Source organism: Engraulis encrasicolus, chromosome 4 (genome assembly GCF_034702125.1).
Source record: "Engraulis encrasicolus isolate BLACKSEA-1 chromosome 4, IST_EnEncr_1.0, whole genome shotgun sequence".
Lineage (NCBI taxonomy): Eukaryota > Metazoa > Chordata > Actinopteri > Clupeiformes > Engraulidae > Engraulis > Engraulis encrasicolus.
The window spans coordinates 56,803,991-56,827,782 of record NC_085860.1 but is presented as its reverse complement, the minus strand read 5'-3'; the positions used below and the strand labels follow the sequence as shown (position 1 = coordinate 56,827,782).

Here is a 23,792-nt window from a genome sequence, read left to right as displayed (position 1 = left end):
AGCCTCTATATTTCCATTGCCATATTGCATTAAATTCACACTTTTAACAACTATATTTTCATGTTTTCTCAGAACCCCAACTCTCACATCTGGCCTAAAAGTGCGGGTACACAAGCAGCAGCCATTGAAGGGGTGCCTTTCTTGTTGTCGGACCCAAGGGCCCATGGAGACATAATCCGCTGTAGCTGTTTGATTAATACCACTCTCTCCTCCTGCCATAATATGCAATTTCTATTTCTCAATGTTGCAACAGTGTTTCTGGCAGCAGGTCAGGATTCTCTGGCATCTGTGCTAGTATCTGTTGTGTAAATAGCTTGTTGAAAAAGAGGAACAATGTGCAAGTATCTTGGATACTATTCTAAACACACACACACACACACACACACACACACACACACACACACACACACACACACACACACACACACACACACACACACACACACACACACACACACCACCACAAACTGCGTTTTCTTAACATTCATGGTTCATCACTTTTTTCAGTGTCTCCAAATTCTTGAACATGAGGTCAGGGGTATAATGGGCCAGGAATTTCCACATCATGGGTGTGTCTCTATGTCAGGAGCTCACTCTTCGAATAATATAAACCAAATGAGTTACTAACTACTCTCACCAGCCACTTTATTAGGCATGCCTGTCCAACTGCAACTGCACATTCGCACACATTTCTAATCAGCTTATAATTTGGGGGGCAACTAAATGCATTTGGGCATGTACGTAGGCATGGTCAAGACGATGTGCTACAGTTCAAGCATTAGAATGGTGATTAAGTGATTTTGACCGTGGCATGGTTGTTGGTGCCATACAGAATGCTTTGACTATTTTAGACAGCGCTGATCTACTGGGATATTCCATTGGGACCATCTCTTGGGTTAACCGAGTATAGTCAGAAAAAGAGAAAATATCTAATGAGCAGCTGTTCTGTGGGCGAAAATGCCCTCTGGATCCCAGTCGTCAGAGAGGAATGGCCAAACTGATTTGAGCTGATAGAAAGACAACAGGTAGTCAAATAACCATTAATTTCAACCGAGGTATGCAGAGGAGTATCTCTGGACGCACGCAGAGTGCTTTGAACCGTGAGGCAGATGGGCTACATCAGCAGCAGACCACACCGCATGCTACTATTACTGTCAGCCAGGAACAGGAAACTGGGCCTACAATTTGCACAGGCTCGCCAAAATTGGACAATAGGGTCAGAATTTGGCCTCAGCAACATGAAAACCTATCCTGAAGAACCTATCCCGCCTTGTATTGCCAGATCGGGCTGGAGGTGTAATGGTGTAGGAGATATTTGTGTGGCACACTTTTGGCCTCCTTGGTACCAATTTAGCATCATTGCAATGCCACAGCCTATGAGCACTGTTGTTGTAAGCCGTTCAGGCGGCTTTAAAGGCAAAAGAGGGTCCAGCCCAGTACTAAGGTGTACCTAATAAAGTGGCCGGAGAGGGTACGTTTCCATCCAGGTTGAAATAAAACCCCTCAACATTTACTACTGAAATGAAAACTGTTCGAGCTTCCTTCACATCTGACATCTAGCTGACATCTGACATCTTGTAAAAGCTGTCCTGGGTGTCAAGGTCTATGCCCTTGCGTGCCATGAGAGATTACAATGTAAAATTAGAGGAAGATCAGGTATATATATTTTTTTCTATGCTTCTTTTACTGTCTATTTTTAAGTATATCTATTATATCCTCTTATTGGGCCTAGAGCCTGTAATAAAGTTTACCTTTATATACTGCATATATATTTTAATTCATTGGAAATGGTACCTGTGATGGAACATGCTGTTGATATATGTAAAGAACCTACAAACAAACCAAAAAGTTGTAAGCCTAATATAAAGTTTTATTGATTTTATTGTATTGAATATGCTTTGATAGTGTGTTCCAACAAACTTGAAAAATGATCTCGGAAAATGTGCTGAATCTTTTGTGTTTTGTTTTAATACTAAGTGCCCAACGAAGATGCACGAAGCACTAGGGGTCTCGCGAGAGCCAGGCTACAAGGGCACAGCTATGGAGTGAGTCAGGGTGGGTTCCAAACCCGGCAACCCTCTGATCTAAAGCCCATCTCCTTAACCATTAGGCCATGGCTACCTTACAACATGTAATTGTAGTGCTCTACTTTTCTTGTCAGAAGGCCTACCTGAAGGCGCAACATTGCTTTTATTCAGCCCTTTCCGGGATCCTGGCCAGCTAATGGGGACATTGGTTTGTTTAAACATTGGCCACATTTAGTAAATGATGTTTTTAATTTCGACTTCATAATCCAGAATTAAATAGCTCAGTTGAGTTTACATTGCACTTCCATTTAATTACGAATAAATTGAGTTAATTCTGAATTAAATGTCTCATGTAGCCCTAAAAGAGGCCATTGTTTGACATCCCACTTACCATCCCAAAATTAGGCCTACTGCTGTTGTAAGGTGTCTATTGATTGGAATGATGGTTTTTTTTTTTGTTTTTTTTTAATGGTACGGTATGTGGTCTGGCTCATATTAAGACGTTTCATACAATATGACACAAACGCATGCCCCCATAAGCTGACGATCTCGGAAATGGCTTAAAAAATGATGGTGTCTTTGGGTAGGCCTACTGACAAATAAATAGTTGTGTGACCATGTTGAAATGGGCCTTCCTTCAAGGTGCACACAACAGAGCAGGCCTATTAAAAATATAATGTAGGCAGACAGGCCTAATAGAAAACCAAGCTGCTTTAAAGGACACTCAAATTTGTAAACTAGTGCCTTTAGTTTACTTCTAATAAGCGTATTGCTGCTGGTCTTATTAAAGTGTCCTTCCTCGCCATCCTCCTCCTCACTAATATCAAAGCTTGTAGGCCACTGCGCCAGAGATTTTTTTAGGAGGAACTTTGACTACGCTCTACAGCACGCATTGGCTTAAAAACGGGGAAGAGTTCCCTCTTCTGGTGAAGCTGTGTAATACTTTTAACCATCACCATTAAAATGTAACAGATTACAGTTACTGTTCAAAAGTGAAAAGTACAGAATGACGACTGGCGTGGATTATTATAGGTTGCATATGTAGCTCATAGCCTACTGACATGTTTGTGTTTATCCAGGATATCAAATGTTTTTTTTTTTGCAGGCTCGCATGCAGCTCTTTTATTTTGAAGCGATGGACGCGATGTGGTGACTGTAGGGAAGTAGGAAGGAAGCAATTCCTTCTTCAATTGAATTTGCAAAATACCGGATAACTTCGGGAAAACGCTATTAGTGAATGGACAGTGCCAAGCTGCAGATGTTTTTGAATGACCCACCCCGATGATCTCTCATTTTTAGCTAAATATTAAGGTAAGTTTGGTGCTGGTTTTATTGTTGTTGGCATTGTTTGTGTTAAAGGGGACATATGGGTGTTGCTGTGGCTGCTTGCTGCTAGCAACAATAGACTCATGGTTCCATCCTTATCATGGTGTTTTAGCAACGCAAGTAGTTATATATTTCCTAAAACAGTTTTTTCCCCACGAAGCGTATTTTCATTGGAATGACAGGCAGTACAAAGCACAGACATGTACATGCATGTCCGCGGTCAGAAGCGTGGAATGTGTGTGGCTACGCACCGAAATGGCACATTGTTGTTGCCTGTTTTTAGTCTGGTTTTGTGCTACCGCCTAGGTAATTTTCGACAAATGGTTCACTCGTGTGGTAGGCTCTACAATAACTACATTGCATGGAAAATAAACCGATGTTAAGAGTATTTAACCAAGCAAGGCCCAGCCTAGGTTATACATTGACGAAAAATCTTCGCAGCCGCGACGTAAATCAAATGTCAGGGACCTGGAAGCAGACGTGTGTGCATAGGTTTAAAGTGGCCAGTTCACCAATACCAAACAAAATGAACTGTTTTGATAGCTTCAAGATCAATAAATAACGATGAACATACGGTTTGAAAGGAATACGAATCAGTCCATGTCAATCGACACGATTCCATATCTCCTCAGCTGATCATCTTCTATTTGCCCTATTTTTCATATAGCCAACAGGTACCTTTCGATGGCAACTGAAAGAATCCCAAGTTTTCGCATCCTACTTTGAGTACAGTTTGAGATGAAGACCTGCTCCAAAGTGTAGACCCATGCCAACTTCATGAGCCCAGGAATTGTATCACAAGCAGATTGGAACAGGGGTCTAACAGCTTTAGTTTGAAGACAGGGGCAGACCTTACAATGGCTATGTGCCCTCTGTCTGACCCTGCCCTATCTGGATGTGTGAAAAGTGTGACAGAGGTATTTTTGTGCTAGAGATACAGATGGAAAGTGTACATTATGCAATTTCCAAATAGCCTATGTCATCTGATTTTCCATAATATTTGGGAATTGTATAATGTATTCAAAAAGTTGAACGGCACTCAGTCAGATCTTAAACCGGGGATGTCAAACTCAGGACCAGGGGCCAAATTTGATCGTTTCAAAGATCGTTTCAAGTGTTTATTACAATTGGCCCACATACACCATTGATAATATAGAAAATATGACTTGTGGGGGACGCTGTGACGCAGCGCGCTAAGCCCCCCACATTTGGGCTTACATTGCCCACGGGGACCCCGGTTCGAGTCCGGCCGGGGTCATTTCCCAGCCCTGCCCCATCTCTCTCTCCCAATCATTTCCTGTCTACTCTCATACTGTCCTGTAGTAATAAAGGTCAGAAAGCCCCCCAAAAATACTTAAAAAAAGAAAATATGACTTGAGGGCAAAATTATATCACAACAGTCATGAGTGTGTCCAGACTAAAGTGTAACAACAGAAATATATGATAGTATACTGTTAGTATGATGGTAATGTGTTATTTGCCTAGCTTCAAGTATTGAGCTTGTGTACTGTACGCACATCTTCAGTGCATTTTTGAATATATATTGAATTTGGCCCGCGACTTCATCCTTGCTTTTCATTTTGGCCCGCTGTGAATTTGAGTTTGTCACCACTGCCTTATAATGGATTTCAGGTGGGCTAACAGCCATGTGTTCTGTAATACATCGTTTTTTTGGTTTACAAGCATTGTTGTGAGGAGGGGCAAGATACTGGCAGCCAACCATGTGAGATAGGGCTGCACGATTATGGAAAAAATCATAATCACGATTATTTTGGTCAAAATCATAATCACGATCATTAATCACGATTATTGATTTTTGCAGATTTTTTTGAAAATTATAACAAGATGAAATATAACCAAGAATGAATTACATACGGGATGAGCAAAATATAATGAATTGTAATAATTATGTAAAGGCAATAGCATGAAACTTAAGTGGACAGATTTCTGGCCAGAAACACCAGCCTGTCAGTATGTTCTGGCTTCAAGGACGCTCTCAAAAGTAGGTCACTATTGCCACGATTAAAATCACAAGTTCGATTTCACTATCTTATCACGATTTTGATTATTTTTCGAATAATTGTGCAGCCCTAACGTGAGATCATTTTTTTGACCGACAGCGGTTTCCAGCAATCAGAGGTTGAACAGTGCGCAGCCAGGGTCGTGCAGCCAAGGATTGTTTACATACGTGAAAACCCATGTGGTAGAGAGGGGGGTATGAACTTTCAAGAACTGCTGTTCCATGCTGTTTGTGTAATTTGTTGAGCCAGAAAAGAGCTTTCAAACAACACCACAGACAACTTTTTGTGACTTACACTGACTGATATAATCAAGGCTGAATGTATGGTGTCCTACCCTCATATGTAAACCTTTGCTAGTCTGTTTCTCCCTTAATATTCGTGTCAGATTCACACAAATGCAGTTCTAGGGTGCTACCTTGCTACTAAAAAGGCACACCAAGTATGATTGAAACCTGAGTCGGTCGGGTCCCAAAGTCTCTGATTTCACGTGAAATGACCCAATATCCACATATGAAAAATCCGGCTTTAAAAATATCCAATTTAGGGGGCTAAAATGCACCTGTTACAACGCTCAGTGATTGGATACTCCACGGAGTTCACCAAATCCAATCCAATCACTTGGGTGTTTCATGTCCTAGCAAGGCTAGAACACTGGGCATTGAGATTGGGCCACTTTTTCATATGCTACATTGGATCAGCTGGACGGATGGGGGGTGTTGCTTAGAACGTTCGACTCAGCTGCGTCAAGCAAAACCTTGATTTCCAATCGATTTCATGACTATGGAAAACTTGCATAGCATATCTTTACTTGTTATGGTAACATCCAAGCATGACTATAATTAGAGTGCAACAGCACCAGCATGTGATCTCTAAAAAGCATGGTTGCATAACGTTGTTATTATTATTATTTTTCAATTATATATTTATTCAGATTTTTGCTGAAGATCAAACGGTACAAAAGAAAAAAGCAGTAATACACACACCGAGAGAACAAAAAAAACCTAACAAAACAAAACAGCGATGGGTGAGTATGAAAAGTAACAGTACAGGTGTGCATCACAAGTATCAAAATATTCACACACAAAAAAGAGCTAAGCGGTACACTTAAGTCTTGACTGCAATCACTGTCATCCTGGGTAAGGGGGTGTAAGTTGGGCTGCCAGATCCTATGCAATGTTTGAGTTTGTTTGACAAGTCATATCTGAGTCGCTCCAGATGTAATGGCATAATATCATTATTGAGACTGTATCTCTTTTCCCTATATACTTGCAGGGTGTGGGGAAGGCCGGTGTCAACCATGTCTGCCTCATCATGGAAGGAGATCTCTCTGCTTACTGGGCTGGTGATGGTTTGTTATTGGAACAGTTGGTTTTGTGGTTTTGTTTTTGATGACGTTTCTGCCATTTTGGATAACAAAGACCTGCGACCATCAACACCTCTACAGAACCTCTTTCGAAATGACTTCTGGGGGACACCCATGTCAGAGGTAATACCATTCCAGTGGTGCAGGGACCTATTAGTGATGTTTTGAGATATCCATATTATGATTTTCATGGGGTTTTCCTCCTCTGTCTATTGTATTCGTCACTCCTCCCACAATCTACTGGATTGCTTGCACACACTCTCATGGTGTTAATTTATCTTCCGTCATGCCCAATTTTATTTTTTTGATTTCATCATGTTTGTTTCTGTAAATAGAATGTGATATAACCATGACAGCGTACATAACAACCAAACAACATAAAAATCAAAAAGGGACAACAAATTGATTCACACATTCAGACGTCTAGACTGATGTAGTGCAACGAACCAATATTGCATACAAAAATGCCTAATATAGTGCCGTCTTTGTTCACTAGCTGAATAAGCTGAATGAAAATGTTCATAGGATTGAATATGATTGTATTTGGTGTATCGCTTTGTGTTTTTCAGGAGAGGAGTCATAAATCCTACAGACCACTCACTGTTTTGACATTTCGACTGAACTACGTGTTCAGCGAATTAAACGCAGCATATTATCACCTATTGAACGTGGTGCTCCATGCAGTGGTGTGTGTTCTCTTCAGACGGGTCTGCAGTCTCTTCCTGGATCGCACCTCAAGTCTGGGTGCAGCATTGATGTTTGCGGTTCATCCCATCCACACAGAAGCTGTAAGTACTAAGGCAAACGTTTGCTCACAACATCTTAGACATTTTGCCAGATTTCATTGCTATACATTTTAACAACGCACAGTGGGATTTTTCAGAAAGGTGTCTGAGAAACGGGTGAGGAAATATTCAAAGTTGGCCCAGCCGTGTCTTAGTCGGCTGGGCACTGGACTGCTATGCGGGCGACCTGGGTTCGATTCCCATCCTGGGTCATTTCCCGATCCTCCCCTGTCTCTCTTGTTTCCTGTCCCACTATTCACCGTCCTGTCTAAATGGATTTGACCCCCCCCCCCCCCCCCCCCCATATTCAATTCATTTAAGGGTCTGCTTGAATGTTGTACTGTACGTATGGGGGTATGAGGTATAAACAGTAACTGTTATTTTTGTTTGCACAAACATGTATGCACTTCATTGGAGTAATTAATCTCTGGTGTGATGTGGTTTGTTGTTGTCTTTTAGGTCACTGGTGTGGTGGGTCGAGCTGAGCTGTTGTCTTCTATATTTCTACTGGCAGCATTTTTAGCCTACACTAAATCTAACAGCACTGATAATTCCATTGGTAAGTCATTTCATGAAGACAATCATATTAATACGCTCTTTTTACACCTCCATGTGAGTTACAGTTGAGGATTAAATTAAAGTGATTAGCCCCCCTTATGTAATTCAACATCACGTCTTGATTTTCTCAATGAAAAAGACCAATATCGACAACAAATACACTATGGGGACATTGTCCAGTAAACCTGGGGGGTGTAGATTTTGTTTCTGCAAAGTTCTGAATGCAAAAGCGTAAGAGCTGTACAATGCAAAATGCTTACATTTGGCATGGTGGTACATGAATAGTTGTAGTCTTAAGCAAAATCTTCATGTTTAGATATCCAGATGTTTGCTCTAGATATTCATAACAGACGTCCCTTAAAGTTGATCAACATTTCATCACAGTAAGTCTGTGCTCTGTTAAGGCCTCCAGACAACGTGCATGTATTGGTACTCAACATGGGCTCTTTGTGTTTTGAAAGTTGCAGGGTTTTTGTTTGTTTTTCTCCATCGTGCTGTCCATCCACCCAGCTCACATTGACAACTGATAGACGCCTGATTAGCATTCAGTGACATAACAATGGTAGACTCTACAAATTTGATGTGGACCAGCCCATCAGTAGACCTCTATTATCCAGTGCTGCGGCATTGACTGCCTTATATTCAGACCAATACAGTACACATGATCTGTCACACAACTTTAGGAAAACCAAACCTGTTTATTGGCCCAACCCCATGTAAGCTGCGGTTTATATGAGATGTTATACTACTCTTTCTATCTCCCTTCAGCAGGTACAGCTAAAAGGGCTGGCTAGCAGACTGTTGGTTGCCTTTGTCTTTCATGCTTATTGCAAACCAAGTATTTCTGGTTCCTGCTTTCTGGGTCCTGCTTTCTGGTTCCTGCACGCTCAGAATTGCGGCGTGAACACGCCTAGAATTATTTGAATCTATGTGAATCATGTCACCAACCGACTTTCTGTACCCTGTTTGTCGCAACTCTGAATTCCAGTCAGATGAGTCAGATGGCCAGACCTCAATCTCCCCTTACCTAAGATACTCTTCTCAGGTGCATAGTATCTAGTGTTGACTCAAAATATAACATGTCTATGCAGTAGGCTGCTATCCAAGAAATTGTCTTTTGGTTCTAAATTGTGAAAAACTTGTTTGCTTTCTTACAGTGTGGTTCCCTATTGTGGTCACGATTGTCTTGGTAGCTGCTGCTACCCTTTGCAAAGAACAGGGGATCACGGTCGTTGGGATCTGCTGTGTTTATGAGGTCTTCGTCGCACAAGGGGTAAAACAAATAATAATATCTTAGTTTACTTGTCAATTTTACTGAGTTCACATATCTGATATCTGCCATTACTGAATAAGCTTACCTGCAGAAACATGTAGGATGCAGTAATGGTTTCATCCTAAATGTGATATTGCTCCAAGGATTCATAGGTGTGTGGTGGTGTATATACATAGATCAGTCAAATGTTTTAGAACACCACACACCATACATATTACTGAGAATTCAGCTTATTCTGTTTCAATTTAAGTTCTAGTTTAAATTAATTTTGTGTCGTTGCTCTCTGAAATGATTACATAAGAAATGTTGGTGTTGATGTTGGAACAAGTAACTGGGGAATGAATTTCTAGACTGTGGTAGGGGTACGAGATGTGATTCAGGCAGTGGTTCTCAGCCTTTTTTTAATAAATGCCCCCTGAACCTCATAAGCCTCCCAATGCTCCCTTGACATAGTCATAAGCCTGCCAATATTTTAAAAAATAAACTGGACTAATGCCCCCCAATGGCCCTAAGCACCGCCCCCTCTTAGCTGTATCATTCTCAACGACTAGTTTTACACTGATTTCCTACCTGGACGAGATGCAGTCCAGGGGTTCTTAAACTTTTGACCGGTAGTGTAGATGTACCGTACACATTGGTGTTTGTATTTGATGTGGTCCATTTTGTGTTGTTTAGGTGAATGGTCAATTTTCCTCCAAAATGTTGAGTTTTCATAATACTTGCTTTTTCACATTTAGTATTGTTATTTGTGTCTTCTCATTTTGTTTGAGGGACTGTGAGGATCTCACTAGTGGATCAGAACATAGCTGGTTGCTGAACAATAAAAGTACATATGTGAAGCTTGTACCCAGTTTGCAGACCACTCTCTCATGAATGCATCTACTACAGTTGTCTGGCACACCTGGATCACTGCTTTTGTGGATGTGCGCACCGCAACTTCCAAAACGTTATTATGATTTTGTTCCTAATATACCTATCCATTTTCCCCGTTCACCAACAGTACACCTTGCCTGCCCTGATGGACACAGCTCTTCAGATACTACGAGGCAAACAGATGTTGCCATACGGCATGCTGCAGACTCTGCTCAAACTCATCGTCCTGGTCATCAGCACCCTGCTGCTGGTCATCGTCAGGGTTCAGGTCATTCAGTCGCAGCTGCCCGTTTTCACCAGGTAATTCAATTCAGTATGTTTATTAGGGACCAAGCAGCGAAGCTGGCGAAGGCCCCTTAAATGTTTCTAGGTTTTTCTTATCTATTATTAAATTAAATTTCTCTGTTTTTATTATGTATTTTATGAAGTATATGAAGTAAGAGATGCCGTAATATTTAATTAGGTTTTAGGCATTATTTTTTTTAGCAAATCTTACATTTTGGAAGAACATTTTGGTCTGAAACCATTTAGCCATGTAGGCTACACTGTTTAAACTCAACTCACAAACCTCACCAGGTATTTTGATAGAGAAATAACTATATGAGCTTATTTGGAACACAAGTGGGCTTAAAGGGTACTCAGACTTTTCACTTTTCTACTAAAAAAATCTCCATGTTGTACTTTAAAATATTAATCAACTCAGTGATAAACATTGAGAAGAGAGGTAAATCTTACTATTTAACAAATCATTTCACAAAAAAATTATGTGAAGATGACTGAAAAATAAAGAAATTTAGATTTTGGTGGGCTTAATGGGTACGCTTACCTTAAATCGGAGCACACATTTGGGCCTGGCTCAGCATTACCCACAGCAATTTATAGGTCCCCAACTCCAACGCTCTAGCGCCACCAGCAGGTCAAAGTTACAGGTACATTTCTGCTTGTAACTTTTGAACCGCTGGTCCAATTTTCAAAAACTTGGTATCCCTGGAATCCTTGAATCAAGACGAATCAAATGCATTATAGTTTCATGCAGTATAGTTTTCCCGCCATTTTGAATTTTGTGAAATTCAATAAAAATGCTACTTCTCCCACAGTTTTTGACCAATTGTTCTGAAACTCGGTATATAGCATCTCTGGACTGAGCTACATATGGGGTCTCGTGTATATATATTTGAATATTGGATATCTTTTATCATTCAGCCGTGACGGCCAATCAAAATTGTCGTAAAAGTGGCAAAATAGAAAGTGAGGTCATATCTCAGCAATCGTTTGTTGGGTTCGGCAAGGATTTTTTGCACACATAGTAGTTTATCCCATGACCTCCCACAAAAAAAAAATAGATCCCCAGCTTAAACTCTGTAGCGCCACCAACAGTTCAAAAGTTTAGCGACATTTTTGCCTGTAGCTTTTAAACCATATGCTCGACGTAAAATATATTACTATCACTAGAATCCTTGGGCCAAGCCGAATCCAACGCACTATATGACGTCATGTCAACTCGGAAGAGAAATTCCACCATTTTGAATTTTGTAAAATTCAATAAAATGCTACTTGTCCCACAATTTTTGTCAGAATGACCTCCAAAAAGGTACACATCATCTTCAGACTGATAGGCATTAGGGTATTCAAAGAAATTTTGATACCTCTTATCGTTTTAGGGTGACGGCCAATCAAAATTGTCCTAAAAGTGGCAAAACAGGAGGTCATACCTCAGCAACCGTTTGTCAGATTCTGTGTGGATTTTTTGCACACATTCTCAATCCCATGACCTCTCACAAAAAAAATCCAGATCCCCAGCTCAAACTTTCTAGCACCACCAACAGGTAACAGGAAGTGAGCTTCTATCTCGGCACGGATTCAAACTAAGCTTGGTTCACGTGATCACACTCCCCTCCAAGGAATGCACACCAACATTGGCGAGATTTGGGCCAAAGGGGGCGCTGCATTTCCTTCTGTTGCCGTGGCGACTTTGGCAAGTTTACTGCTTGGCCCCGCGTTGCTGTTTGCAGCTATATTTTTAATTAATTTCATCACTTGCTTCTACATTGAAACTATAATCAATCAAAATATGAAGATGAAGAATGATATAAAGTTGTGTTCACATTTATTCAACCTGCAATGTTGTGAGTTTCAAGGTTTTTAGAGAATTCAATGAACTAGTTTTTCTAGCTAGATGAAGTTCTGGTTGTTAAGGTGAATTTTTTTTTTTTTTTTTAATTAAAAACACTGACGCTCTGATGTTTTAAAAGTAAATTAGCTTGTTCGGACTACAGTCTTGCTCCCCGTGTACTAAATGTAACGCCACACTGCGATCGGTTTTGCCATTAACCCTTGAGCCATGCGATGCTAAAGTTGCTAAATTTCACATTCTGCTCATCCTCAGGTTTGATAACCCAGCTGCTGTCAGCCCTACACCAGCCAGACAGCTGACCTTCAACTATCTTCTACCAGTCAATGCCTGGCTTCTGCTTAATCCATCTGAGCTCTGCTGTGATTGGACCATGGGCACTATTCCCCTGGTTGAGACACCGCTTGATGTTCGCAATTTGGCAACAGTAGTTTTCTACTCTCTTTTGGCTATGCTTGTCTACCAGTGCCTCAGACATTCTCACAGCTCCACAAAAACTGTTATAATGGTAAGTTTTTGCTATATTTTGCATTAGTCCTAGCACCACACCTTTTTAAATCAATGCTATTGTATTTGGGAACATTTAAGATTTGATGAATGCAGCATGTCTCAAAGTTGGGACACGGTCAATAAACTGCAGCAAATGAATTGAATAAGACAAGGCAAGGTAAGGAGGACGCTTCATAGTTACTTAACAGATTAGGTGATTTTATACAGGACAGGCCATAAGTTTGGACTCAACTTTTCATTTATGCATTCTTTTTATTTTCGTGGACTTTCAGTGTGCATTTTCATGGAGGGCATCAAAACTGTGCATGAACACATGTAGAATTATGTGTTTACCAAAAAATATAATTATCATTATCATTGTTGTCCAACAGCAATGTCAGCTGTCTATCCCCCTGACGTCAACACGGCACAACTGATGGCCCCACGCATTTCAATAAGCTTATTTTTTTGTCTATTTTCAAGTAAAAATGCCCAGTCAGTCATGTCAATCTTAATTCAACGTTAAAATCATCCAATATCTCACTAGAATTGTAGAACTAGAATTTTGAGACCTAAAACCTTGTTTTAAACACTTGCCAATACAAGCATTTTAGACATTTTCTTGATCTGATATTGAGTCACAGCCAGTTACTTGAAGAGGTCAAACCTGTGTTGGAGAGAATCTGTGGCAGGGTTTTGCACTTTTACTTATACTTGTTGTACCACTGTTTCACCTAGATAACCAGCTATGTTTTACCAAGTGCCATTATCAGATCTAGAAAATCTTTCTTGTATTGCTTGTATCAATTAAGATTGACTTGACTGACAGGGTGTGTAGTAAGACATTACAAAAAAAACGGCGACAAGCAACTCAATTGATAAGCACTGCAGATTTCTAATAACGGTACCGGGGAGATTGTTGTTAAGATACATACAGTATTCCCACCATACAAACTCTGACATGTCAGAGATGAACTCCCTCTGTAGGTGTTCCCCTCCCACTGGGAAATTGAGTGAGAACCTTTGTTGTTGTTCCTTGCCGTGGGTCATAAAACTAAGATTTGTCACAGTGTCACCTAACATCTGTGATTTCCATGAGACGTGTGGGACTGTTTTGTTGTTAATTTGTTTATGACCACCCCCTGCCCTTTTTGGTTGTCAGTGAGTCTGCAAACTTAGACAATGAAATTTTACTTCAGGTTTTGTTAATTGAAAATAGACTGAAAAATAAGCTTGTTGAAACGTGTAGGGCCCTCAGTTTTGCTTGACGTCACTGTTTGCCATTTTTAAAAAATATATTTTTTAGTAATTGTTTTAGTTTTTCATTTTTTTGTTAAGCACATAATTATATGTGTTCATGCACAGTTTTGATGCCCTCCCTGAAAATGAACTCTGTTCTGTAAATGGCCACAAAAATAAAGATAATTAATTAAATGAGAAGGTGAGTCCAAACTTTGACACTGTACTGTATATTTTTTCAAAGTTTTCATTCTTGTCCTAGACATGATTTCAGCATCTGGTAGGAGTACATTTCGTCTTTTTTTTTCATTTCTGTTATGCTTATAGTGTTACAGATCTGAACCGCAATCTGACCATTTTATCTTCTGGTTGCCCTTATAATTGACCCACACCATTTGGACATACAAGAGAATACAAATGGCCCTCATATGGCTGGATCTTTTATGGCGTTCTGTTGTAATTGCCTTTCTTCTTGACGTTTCCACATTTGAACAGTACACAACTGACAGTTGTCCCATCTACAGAGTCCCCCTACCTTAGCCGTGGATCTCTACAGTTTTTCCATAGAGACCATAGGCCCATGTCAGCACAGAGGATATTTTTTGTGAGTCATGCAACCCAGATGCCCAGTTATTGTTGCAGTTTCAACAAAGCAACTGTCACTGTCCACCGCAGTCATTACATCTTTTATTAGCCTTTTATTTTTCATGTATACTGAAATGAGACCAAACATTCTCCATCGTAAATGTATCTGGTTGACTCAAGGGAGGAGTTCGGGGGTCAATTTCCTTAGACATATGATGACCAACATCACTTCAGCGTGTGTACTCCAGCCAACCAACTTGTGCTGCTGTGGCCTGTAGCTGGACCGATAATGACGGTCGGGGCAAAGCAGTGCAGGGGTTGCCTATAAAATACTCCGGTCACCTATAAGGCAGAAATGAACCTGATCCTCTCAGTTAAGTTAACGCTGCAGTCACCAAGACTTCGATCAGTTTCAAACACAACGAGGCTGTAACAACTTAGAAAGTAACTGTTGCTTGGTACCATTTTGAGACATTAGCGTTCCACAAACTATTGTTCTTGGCACAAGCCATGAAATGGCAATAAACCATTATTATAAACTATTGGTAAACTGTTTTGTGCAATGGCATGAATTGGTATGTCCACATATGTTTTTATACAGTGAGGCAAAATTTCATGGTGGCATGACAAAGTCTATTCTATTGTATTATTGTATTATAATTTCTCATTTTTAGGCTTTGTCCATGATCGTCCTCCCTTTCATCCCAGCATCCAACCTCTTCTTTCCTGTGGGATTTGTCGTTGCCGAGAGGGTGCTGTACGTGCCCAGCATGGGATTTTGCATCTTAGTTGCACATGGATTCAAAACGGTCTCAAGTCAAAGGCAAGTCCATTAAAAGCTTTCATTTAGGGAAAAAAACCCAATACAATTGCAAAATTCATCTATGAAAGCAAAAATACACTCAGTCCAGAAAAGCTATGACTAATACTTTCCTCCATTCTTTTGTAATAGGGGATTCAAGAAAATATCTTGGTTCTTGATGGGCCTGCTCCTTTTAACACATGCCATGAAGACATTCAACAGGAACTGGGACTGGGAATCAGAGTACACGTTATTTACATCTGCATTGAAGGTATGACATGGATAAAATATACATACCAAACTTTTCTTTTACACTTAACCGTGTGTGGAAAATGCTGAACACATTTCTGCCATGAAGAGTATTCACCTTCTACAATACTAGAACTAAACTTAGGGGTGGCAAAGTATGTATCTGTATTGGACTGTCACTGTACATGGATCATGTGCATGTTCATAGCGTACTCTGTATGAAATATAAGGGTTGATCTTGAACATTTGCTTCTCCAAACTCTAAATGGTGTAGTCACTTGTTGTTTCACCACAGGAAGCTGTAGCTAATTCATCCGGTAGATATTTGAACAATTAAAGGACCAGTCCAGTCATATGAATTAAGTTCATTATGTCTAACTGTTTAACTTAAACACTTAGTGGTTTCTTTTGCCTTAAGACATGTAAAAGTTTTTATCTTTTACCTGACATGTTTCGACGGTGTTACTTCCGTCTTCATCAGAGGGTCACTGTGATGTTGATGAGTGACGTGCTTTAAAAACAGCTGATGTTGTTGTGGAGGTGTGACCTCCCTGTCAATAATGACAGGTTGGTCACACCTCCTGCTGTTAGAGTTGTCCTCTTAGGATGGTGGTCCAGGTGTGTGAGAGCATGTATGCCCCCTCATCCCTGTTCATGGTACTTGGGCTACGCTTTCTGATCTCCATAGACTCCTTAATCCAGCGGTGGTATCTGTTGTTCTCTTGCTGTATGACTTTTGCCTTGTCCCAGTCCATGATATGATTTTCCCTCCTACAGTGGTCAGTTATGGCTGATTTGAGGTTCTCCTGTGTGGCTCGCTCCTTTATTGCTCTTGTATGTCTTTGTTCTGTTTCCTTTTCACATTCTTTTTTATGCTCATTTTTTCTTGTGTTGAATGTCCTCCCTGTCTCCCCAATATATGACTTGTTGCATGACCGGCACGGAATCTCATATATGACATTGCATTTGTTATGTTGGTCTATTTTGTCCTTGGGGTGTACTAGCAGCTGTCGTAGTTTGGTGTGTGGCTTTACTGGCGTTTGTATCTTTGTGTTTCTTCATGGCTCGCTGTATGCGTTCGGTGATCCCTTTGATGTAGGGCAGGATCACCATTCCTTTGTTTTCCGGTTTTTGTGTGGACTGCTTTTTCTTTTTCTTCCCTTGTGTTTCCTCCTTCGTTTTTACCTGTAGGGCGCCTTTTTGAATGGCCCATGGTGGGTATTGGCAAGCTGCAAGTGCCTGTCGGATGTGTTTTTCTTCAGCTGCGCGTTCGTCGGGATCGGTAATGATGGATGCGCGTTCGTAGAGGGTTCTGACAACGGATAGTTTGTGCGCAATGGGGTGTTCGGACGTCCAGAGTAAATATTGGTCCGTGTGTGTTGGTTTTCTGTAGATGGTTATTCTGATGTCTCCCTCGTCTGTGTGGTGAATTTTAATGTCCAGGAATGCTATTGATTTGTCCTTCTCCTCCTCATGTGTGAATTGTATGTTGCCAGTTTGGTCTATGGAGTTGAGGTGATCAGTTAGTTGTTGCGTTCGTCCAATTTTTATTTTCTCTAAAATGTCGTCCACATACCTCCGCCATAACGTGGCAAACGTGAAAAGGAAACAGAACAAAGACATACAAGAGCAATAAAGGAGCGAGCCACACAGGAGAACCTCAAATCAGCCATAACTGACCACTGTAGGAGGGAAAATCATATCATGGACTGGGACAAGGCAAAAGTCATACAGCAAGAGAACAACAGATACCACCGCTGGATTAAGGAGTCTATGGAGATCAGAAAGCGTAGCCCAAGTACCATGAACAGGGATGAGGGGGCATACATGCTCTCACACACCTGGACCACCATCCTAAGAGGACAACTCTAACAGCAGGAGGTGTGACCAACCTGTCATTATTGACAGGGAGGTCACACCTCCACAACAACATCAGCTGTTTTTAAAGCACGTCACTCATCAACATCACAGTGACCCTCTGATGAAGACGGAAGTAACACCGTCGAAACATGTCAGGTAAAAGATAAAAACTTTTACATGTCTTAAGGCAAAAGAAACCACTAAGTGTTTAAGTTGACCAGTCCAGTCAATTGCAATATGCAGTTGTATTGCTCACGCTACCCTTGACTTGTCAGTACATGGTGATGCCACATTTTTCGGCTCAGCCCTTTCCAAGATATGAGCTATTCTAATGGGGGCAGCATTTGTTTACATTTTTCTAAAAATTAACATAGGCCTACTCCAAATATTTTCCCAAAAGGTACCGCTGTTTGCTAGTTGTCTGCTGATGTTGTCTAACCTTTTGGATGTTTTTGGGAATAAATAAAAATGTTTTTTGAAATGTAAACAAAGCGCTGCCCGCATTACAATGACCAAGATCTCGGAAAAGGCTGAAGAAGAAGAAAAACTCAGGTACTGACAAGTCCAGGGTAGTGTGAGCATTACAACTGCATGTTGAAATTGACTGAACTGGTCCTTAAAAAGAGCTTTTGAACATCATGTTTTGAACATCAACACCCACTGTACTGAAAATGTGACAAACCATAGGGTGTTGACTGTGAACCAATGCATGTCCCGAAATGTGGCTTTGTGTACCAGGCCACCCCTACCAAACACAACAATCCTGTGTTTTACTAGTATTTTATCAGTGGAGATGATATATCATTATTTTTTTCTGTAGGTGAACAAGAACAATGCCAAGCTTTGGAACAATGTGGGACATGCTTTGGAAAATCAGAACAGATATGAAAAAGCTCTAAGATACTTCCTTCAGGCTACTCGAGTACAGCCAGGTAAGACAGACTATCAATAGTGTAAAGCATCGATATGTATCAACACACAACACTCCTGAAAATGTCACCTCAATGGCATGCACCAGAACCTTTTGAAAGCTTTTATGCAAGCTATAGATAGGCATGATATTAAGTATGTGTATTGTCACATTTCTTAATGCCATTGTTTTTTACTATGCTTTAGCATTGAGTTTCATGTGATGTTTTTTTTTTTATTATTCATGTGTAGATGACATCGGTGCCCACATGAATGTGGGGAGAACTTACAAAAACCTAAACCTCTCCAAGGAAGCTGAAGACTCATACATGGTTGCCAAATCTCTGATGCCACAGGTATGGATGGTTTGAACAGTGCTATTATTATTATACAGTGCAAAATACCATGGTTACCCTTATCCAGAGTAAAAGGATTATCTTGTGGTTGACTAGTCGATGGTTACCGATAGGCCTAGTGGGATGAGAGGGGAGAATAGTCCTTCTCAAAACAATTTTAGAAACAGAAGCGAGTCCAGGAGTCTTAAAGTGATACTGTCCCATTTTTTGAAATAAGCTTATTTTACACCTCCCCTTCAGTTAAATAAAAAGGTTTTACCATTCTCCTATACTTTCAACCGTTCTCTGGGTATGGCAGTGCAAATTTCACCTCCAACCTAGCAGTTAACATTGAGTCCTATGAGACCAGTTAGCCGCCAGGTGGTGGCTAGCTTGGAGGTAAAATTTGCAAAGCCATATCCAGAGGACGGTTGAAAGTACAGGAGAACGGTAAAACCCTATTTAACTCAAGGGGAGATGTAAAATAAGCTGATTTCCAAAAATGGGACAGTATCACTTTAAGGTCTTCATTTGCATGCATCAAAGGTGAAAAATGTTCACATTGAAATGTAATGATTATATCTGCTTTATTGGACATAGGAATGCCTATAAAACTTAACCAACCTCATAAAAAGTATGTTAACCTTACTTAAACATGTGAGTTGGCACATTGCAAGTTTCCCCATGGCAGGGTGGAATTTCCCATTTTGATGTGTTCTAAGGAATATTAATTATTTTCCTATTTCCGCACACCATTTTTGCCAAATTGTTTTGACAAATTACTGTGGAAATTTTCTTTTTAGATCATTCCAGGGAAGAAATATGCTACCCGCGTTGCACCCAACCACCTGAATGTCTATATAAACCTTGCTAACTTAATTCGGACAAACGAATCACGGCTGGAGGAGGCTGACCAGCTCTATCGGCAAGCCATTAGTATGAGACCAGATTTCAAGCAAGCTTATATAAGCAGGTACGTTTTTAAAAAAAAATGCAACTGCCTTGTTTGTTACATACACTGAGTATTTGTCCACACACTCTGAGTATTTGACAACAAGGTGTTTTAATCTGATGATATGTGACGCCTTCTTGCCTTTTCATGAAATTTTATTTTAGGTCTCCAGCGTCTCCTCATTTGATGTGCGCATGGATTTCCCCATTTGTTCATGTGTGTTTACTTGGTGAAGTCAGATCATTCATATGACCAAAAGATTTTCAAAGAGCACAAAACGCTATTAACATTGCTCTTGCATACTAGTATAAAACATACAGTATAAGGTTATTGAATGTGCGTTTTTTTTCACATTTTCAGGGGTGAGCTTTTATTGAAGATGAACAAACCTGAAGAGGCAAAGGATGCCTATCTTCGGGCCCTGGAGTTGGACCACGGCAACGCAGACCTCTGGTACAACTTGGCCATCGTCCACATCGAGATGAAGCAGCACTCGGAGGCCCTCAGGAGCTTCAACCAGGCTCTTCAGCTCAACCCCAAGCACAAGCTGGCTCTCTTCAATTCAGCTCTACTCATGCAGGAGTCTGGTAAGGTTTGGCTCTTAAAGGGAAACTGTGTGAGATTTTTAGTTGTTTATTTCCAGAATTCATGCTGCCCATTCACTAATGTTATCTTTTTCATGAATACTTACCACCAGCATCAAATTCTAAGTATTCATTATGACTGGAAAAATTGCACTTTTCATACATGAAAAGGGAGATCTTCTCCATGGTCCGCCATTTTGAATTTCCAAAAATAGCCATTTTTAGCTGCAAAAATTACTGTACTTGAACCATACTAGAAAATATTTGTTTATTACTCAGTAAACTTTCATGTAAAGATCAAATTTGGCAATAGGCAGCCCAGTTTCAATGAGCAGCATAGTTGCAGTACCTTTTTTGACCATTTCCTGCACAGTGTCCCTTTAACCCATTTTAGCCTGATGACTCGTACATGTTGTTTAACCATTGGTGCCTTGAGACACATATACGCTGCATTAAGGCTCTTGAGATTTTAGTGTTTTAAATGAAAATGTGGGTATGTTGCAGTTGAATGAATACATTCGAAAGTAAGATGAGGGTCTTAGGGTTCAAATGCAATCATGTTTCATGTTTTGTATGTGCATAAGAGGCGAAGATATTCAGGTTTTTATAGGCTGAGGGCAACTTTCCCAACAAGGGCTTAGGCATACAGCAGGCGTTTTTTTGCAGGTGCTTTAGGCATCAATGGGTTAAGTGAATGGGGTCATGGTTCTATCAAATCATATGTTTGTGTAAAAATATCTATATTGTGTTATGCCGTGTCCAGACCAAGAGCGAACTACGCTGCCTGGTAGCGTGGGTAGCAGAAGAAGTTTCGAATACGCTGTATTCGCTCGAGACGCAGCATTGACATGTTTGATGCAGCTAATCACATAACGGCTCTGGCTTGACAGCCTGGGACATTCGGAGATATGAACGTTCCGATTGGTTGCCGCCGAACAGCGTCAGAGCGAATTCGCCTGCGATTAGATTTAGTTTAATCTTCAAAATTCGCTCTGGTAGCGCAAGAAGCTTCGCTCCTGGCGAATTCTCTTTGGTAGCGCAGGTCGCGTGCCCTCCATAGAGAAATAATGACTTCCGTCGCTTCGTTCGCTCCGTTCGCTCTTGGTCTGTACACGGCATTAGGCTCCTTCTTTTATCTTTTCTTTATGACATCTGACCAACAGGTGATGCAAGACTACGCCCAGAGGCCAACCGCCGTTTCCTCACGTACATAGAGGAAGAGCCCAGTGACGCCAACGGCTACTTCAACCTGGGCATGCTGGCCATGGACGCCAACGAGAATGAAGCGGCGGAGCGCTGGATGCACAAAGCCATACGCCTGCAAGCCAACTTCAGAAGCGCTCTGTTTAACCTGGCCCTGCTCTACTCCCAGACACAGCGGGAACTCGATGCCCTTCCCGTGCTGGAAGAGCTGTTGCAGTACTACCCAGAGCACATCAAAGGTCTCATTTTGAAGGGGGACATTCTCATGAACCACAAGAAAGACACGCAGGGAGCCAAGGCCTGCTTCCAGCGCATCTTGAGCATGGACCCCAAAAATGTGCAGGGCAAGCACAACCTCTGCGTGGTCTACTTTGAGGAGCGGGACCTGTTTAAGGCAGAGCAGTGCCTGGAGGAGACTCTGGCCATGGCACCTCACGAGGAGTACGTCCGCAGGCACCTGAATATTGTGCGCAGTAAGATGGCAGCCATAGCTGCCTCGGGAAAAATTATTTCGCCACCGGCGACAACAGAGGGCGCTAGTTCCTCAGGGACGCTGGGCGCCCAGAGCGCGCGGGAAGAAAAGCAGCTTGAGGGCCAGGAGGGTTCTGAGCAGCAGGGGGGGGAGGGGAGCAGCAAGAATGTGCAGAAATCCTCCTCCCCTGTAGAAAGGTCCGACGACGGCCAGAGGGGCAGCCAATCAGAGGAGCTGGTGCGGAGCCAGCCCGACAAGCGGACTAGGAACAAATCCACAAAAGAGATTAAAGACATTGAAAAAAAAAGGGCGGCTGCGTTGAAAAGACTGGAAGAGATTGAGCGCATATTAAGCAGCGATTAACCTTGTTTTTGTCTGGTGTCACAGGATACTTTTAATAGAACAGTTTAAAGATCAAAGGCCAGTCCATTTTCAAGACAAGTCCTTGTTTGGCTTTGTGTATCTGATTAACTACACTTACACATTTTCTTCCCAGCTACAGGTCAATAATGTGGAAGCAAGGGTACAGTCGATTTGTTGACTGCAAAAGCTCACGTCGTTCACTAAGACGATCCTACTGTAGTCCTGCTTTGAATTCATGTTAATTTATGAGTACAAATTTGTTTTATCACTGGATTTTTTTTTACCCACTGGTCTAATCTTGACCCAAAGCCTATTAACTTTCTTGTAATGGATAGGGGAGTTCTTGGAGGTACGATGCAGTACTGATGATTTAGGTGTGTGTGTGTGTGTGTGTGTGTGTGTGTGTGTGTGTGTGTGTGTGTGTGTGTGTGTGTGTGTGTGTGTGTGTGTGTGTGTGTGTGTGTGTGTGTGTGTGTGTGTGTGTGTGTGTAGGCTTTCTTGGGGGAGGGGGGGACCCTTGTACTCTAATCTTGCTAAACTGCTACAGCATTTGCTTGACTCTTGTTTTTCTTCTGTTATAACTATGTTACCAATTTGGTCACTGTCCACTACATTACAATCCAAGCCTCAGTATTCCCCCAAAAAACGGTACTGCAGCTTTATCTTTTTTTTTTCTTTTTTTTTTTTTTACTTTTTGGCATTTCCTTTCCATTTTAGCAGAATGTCTGAACATGAACATCAAGAAGTCTAACTTGAACATTAGATACGACTGTGAAAATGTATTTCTATCAAGGAATCTGTCTTTATGTTTGTTGATAACAAAATTGTCATGAGTATCAGCAGAATATTGATCAGTTTTCATGTCATCAATTTTAAATCATGTCTCTTAATATTTGCACTTCCACTAATAAAGCCTCTCCAACAATGTCCCGTCATGTCTATTTTAAATGTATTTATATATGGATATGGTTATCCCCTTATAATGTAGCCTCTTACTGCAGATGGGGTCGCCGGCGGGCCTATTCACTATTTGCTGAAAATACTCAACTACATAATAACATTGGTATGACAGTACAGGGAGCCTTAGGTAACAGATTAAGAGATGGCCATTACAATTTTGGGGACAGTAAGGTTATAACAGGCTCTGCGCAAAGGGGTTAATAGCATTTTTTATGTCATGGTTTTTTAAGATATCAAATGTGCAGATGAAGGAGCACTTCACTAGCCTATAAATCTAGACGCCCCAAATTGGTTTTGCCTCCCCAGGCTAGCACTTCACCCTTGTTAAGTTCAAATAAATTATCTTCACAAGGCGCTTTAAAATTGTCATGCTGCATTTTCATGGACCTCATGGAGACACATCCAAACACTTACAGCACTTCCATAACCCTAG

The 23,792-nt window shown here is 41.1% G+C and overlaps 1 protein-coding gene across 1 annotated transcript; it reads left to right on the top strand.

Annotated features, from left to right (window-relative positions):
* Window positions 1-3,212: 3,212 nt before the first annotated feature.
* tmtc3 (transmembrane O-mannosyltransferase targeting cadherins 3) lies at window positions 3,213-23,326 on the top strand. The gene is made up of 14 exons (XM_063197766.1): window positions 3,213-3,338; window positions 6,647-6,860; window positions 7,307-7,525; window positions 7,982-8,081; window positions 9,238-9,353; window positions 10,354-10,526; window positions 12,613-12,865; window positions 15,345-15,493; window positions 15,623-15,743; window positions 18,402-18,513; window positions 18,743-18,846; window positions 19,629-19,798; window positions 20,138-20,364; window positions 21,525-23,326. Exons 2-14 carry the CDS (start codon window positions 6,672-6,674, stop codon window positions 22,397-22,399), a joined length of 2,808 nt encoding a protein of 935 aa, XP_063053836.1. The 5' UTR covers window positions 3,213-3,338; window positions 6,647-6,671; the 3' UTR covers window positions 22,400-23,326.
* The last annotated feature ends 466 nt before the right edge of the window (window positions 23,327-23,792 follow it).

Bases quoted from the DNA above. Each gene is read 5' to 3' on its own strand.
- tmtc3 (XM_063197766.1), top strand. From the start codon at position 6,672: ATGTCTGCCTCATCATGGAAGGAGATCTCTCTGCTTACTGGGCTGGTG. The intron at 6,861-7,306 runs GTAATACCATTC...TGTGTTTTTCAG, and splicing joins GGGGGACACCCATGTCAGAG to GAGAGGAGTCATAAATCCTA. The intron at 7,526-7,981 runs GTAAGTACTAAG...GTTGTCTTTTAG, and splicing joins ATCCCATCCACACAGAAGCT to GTCACTGGTGTGGTGGGTCG.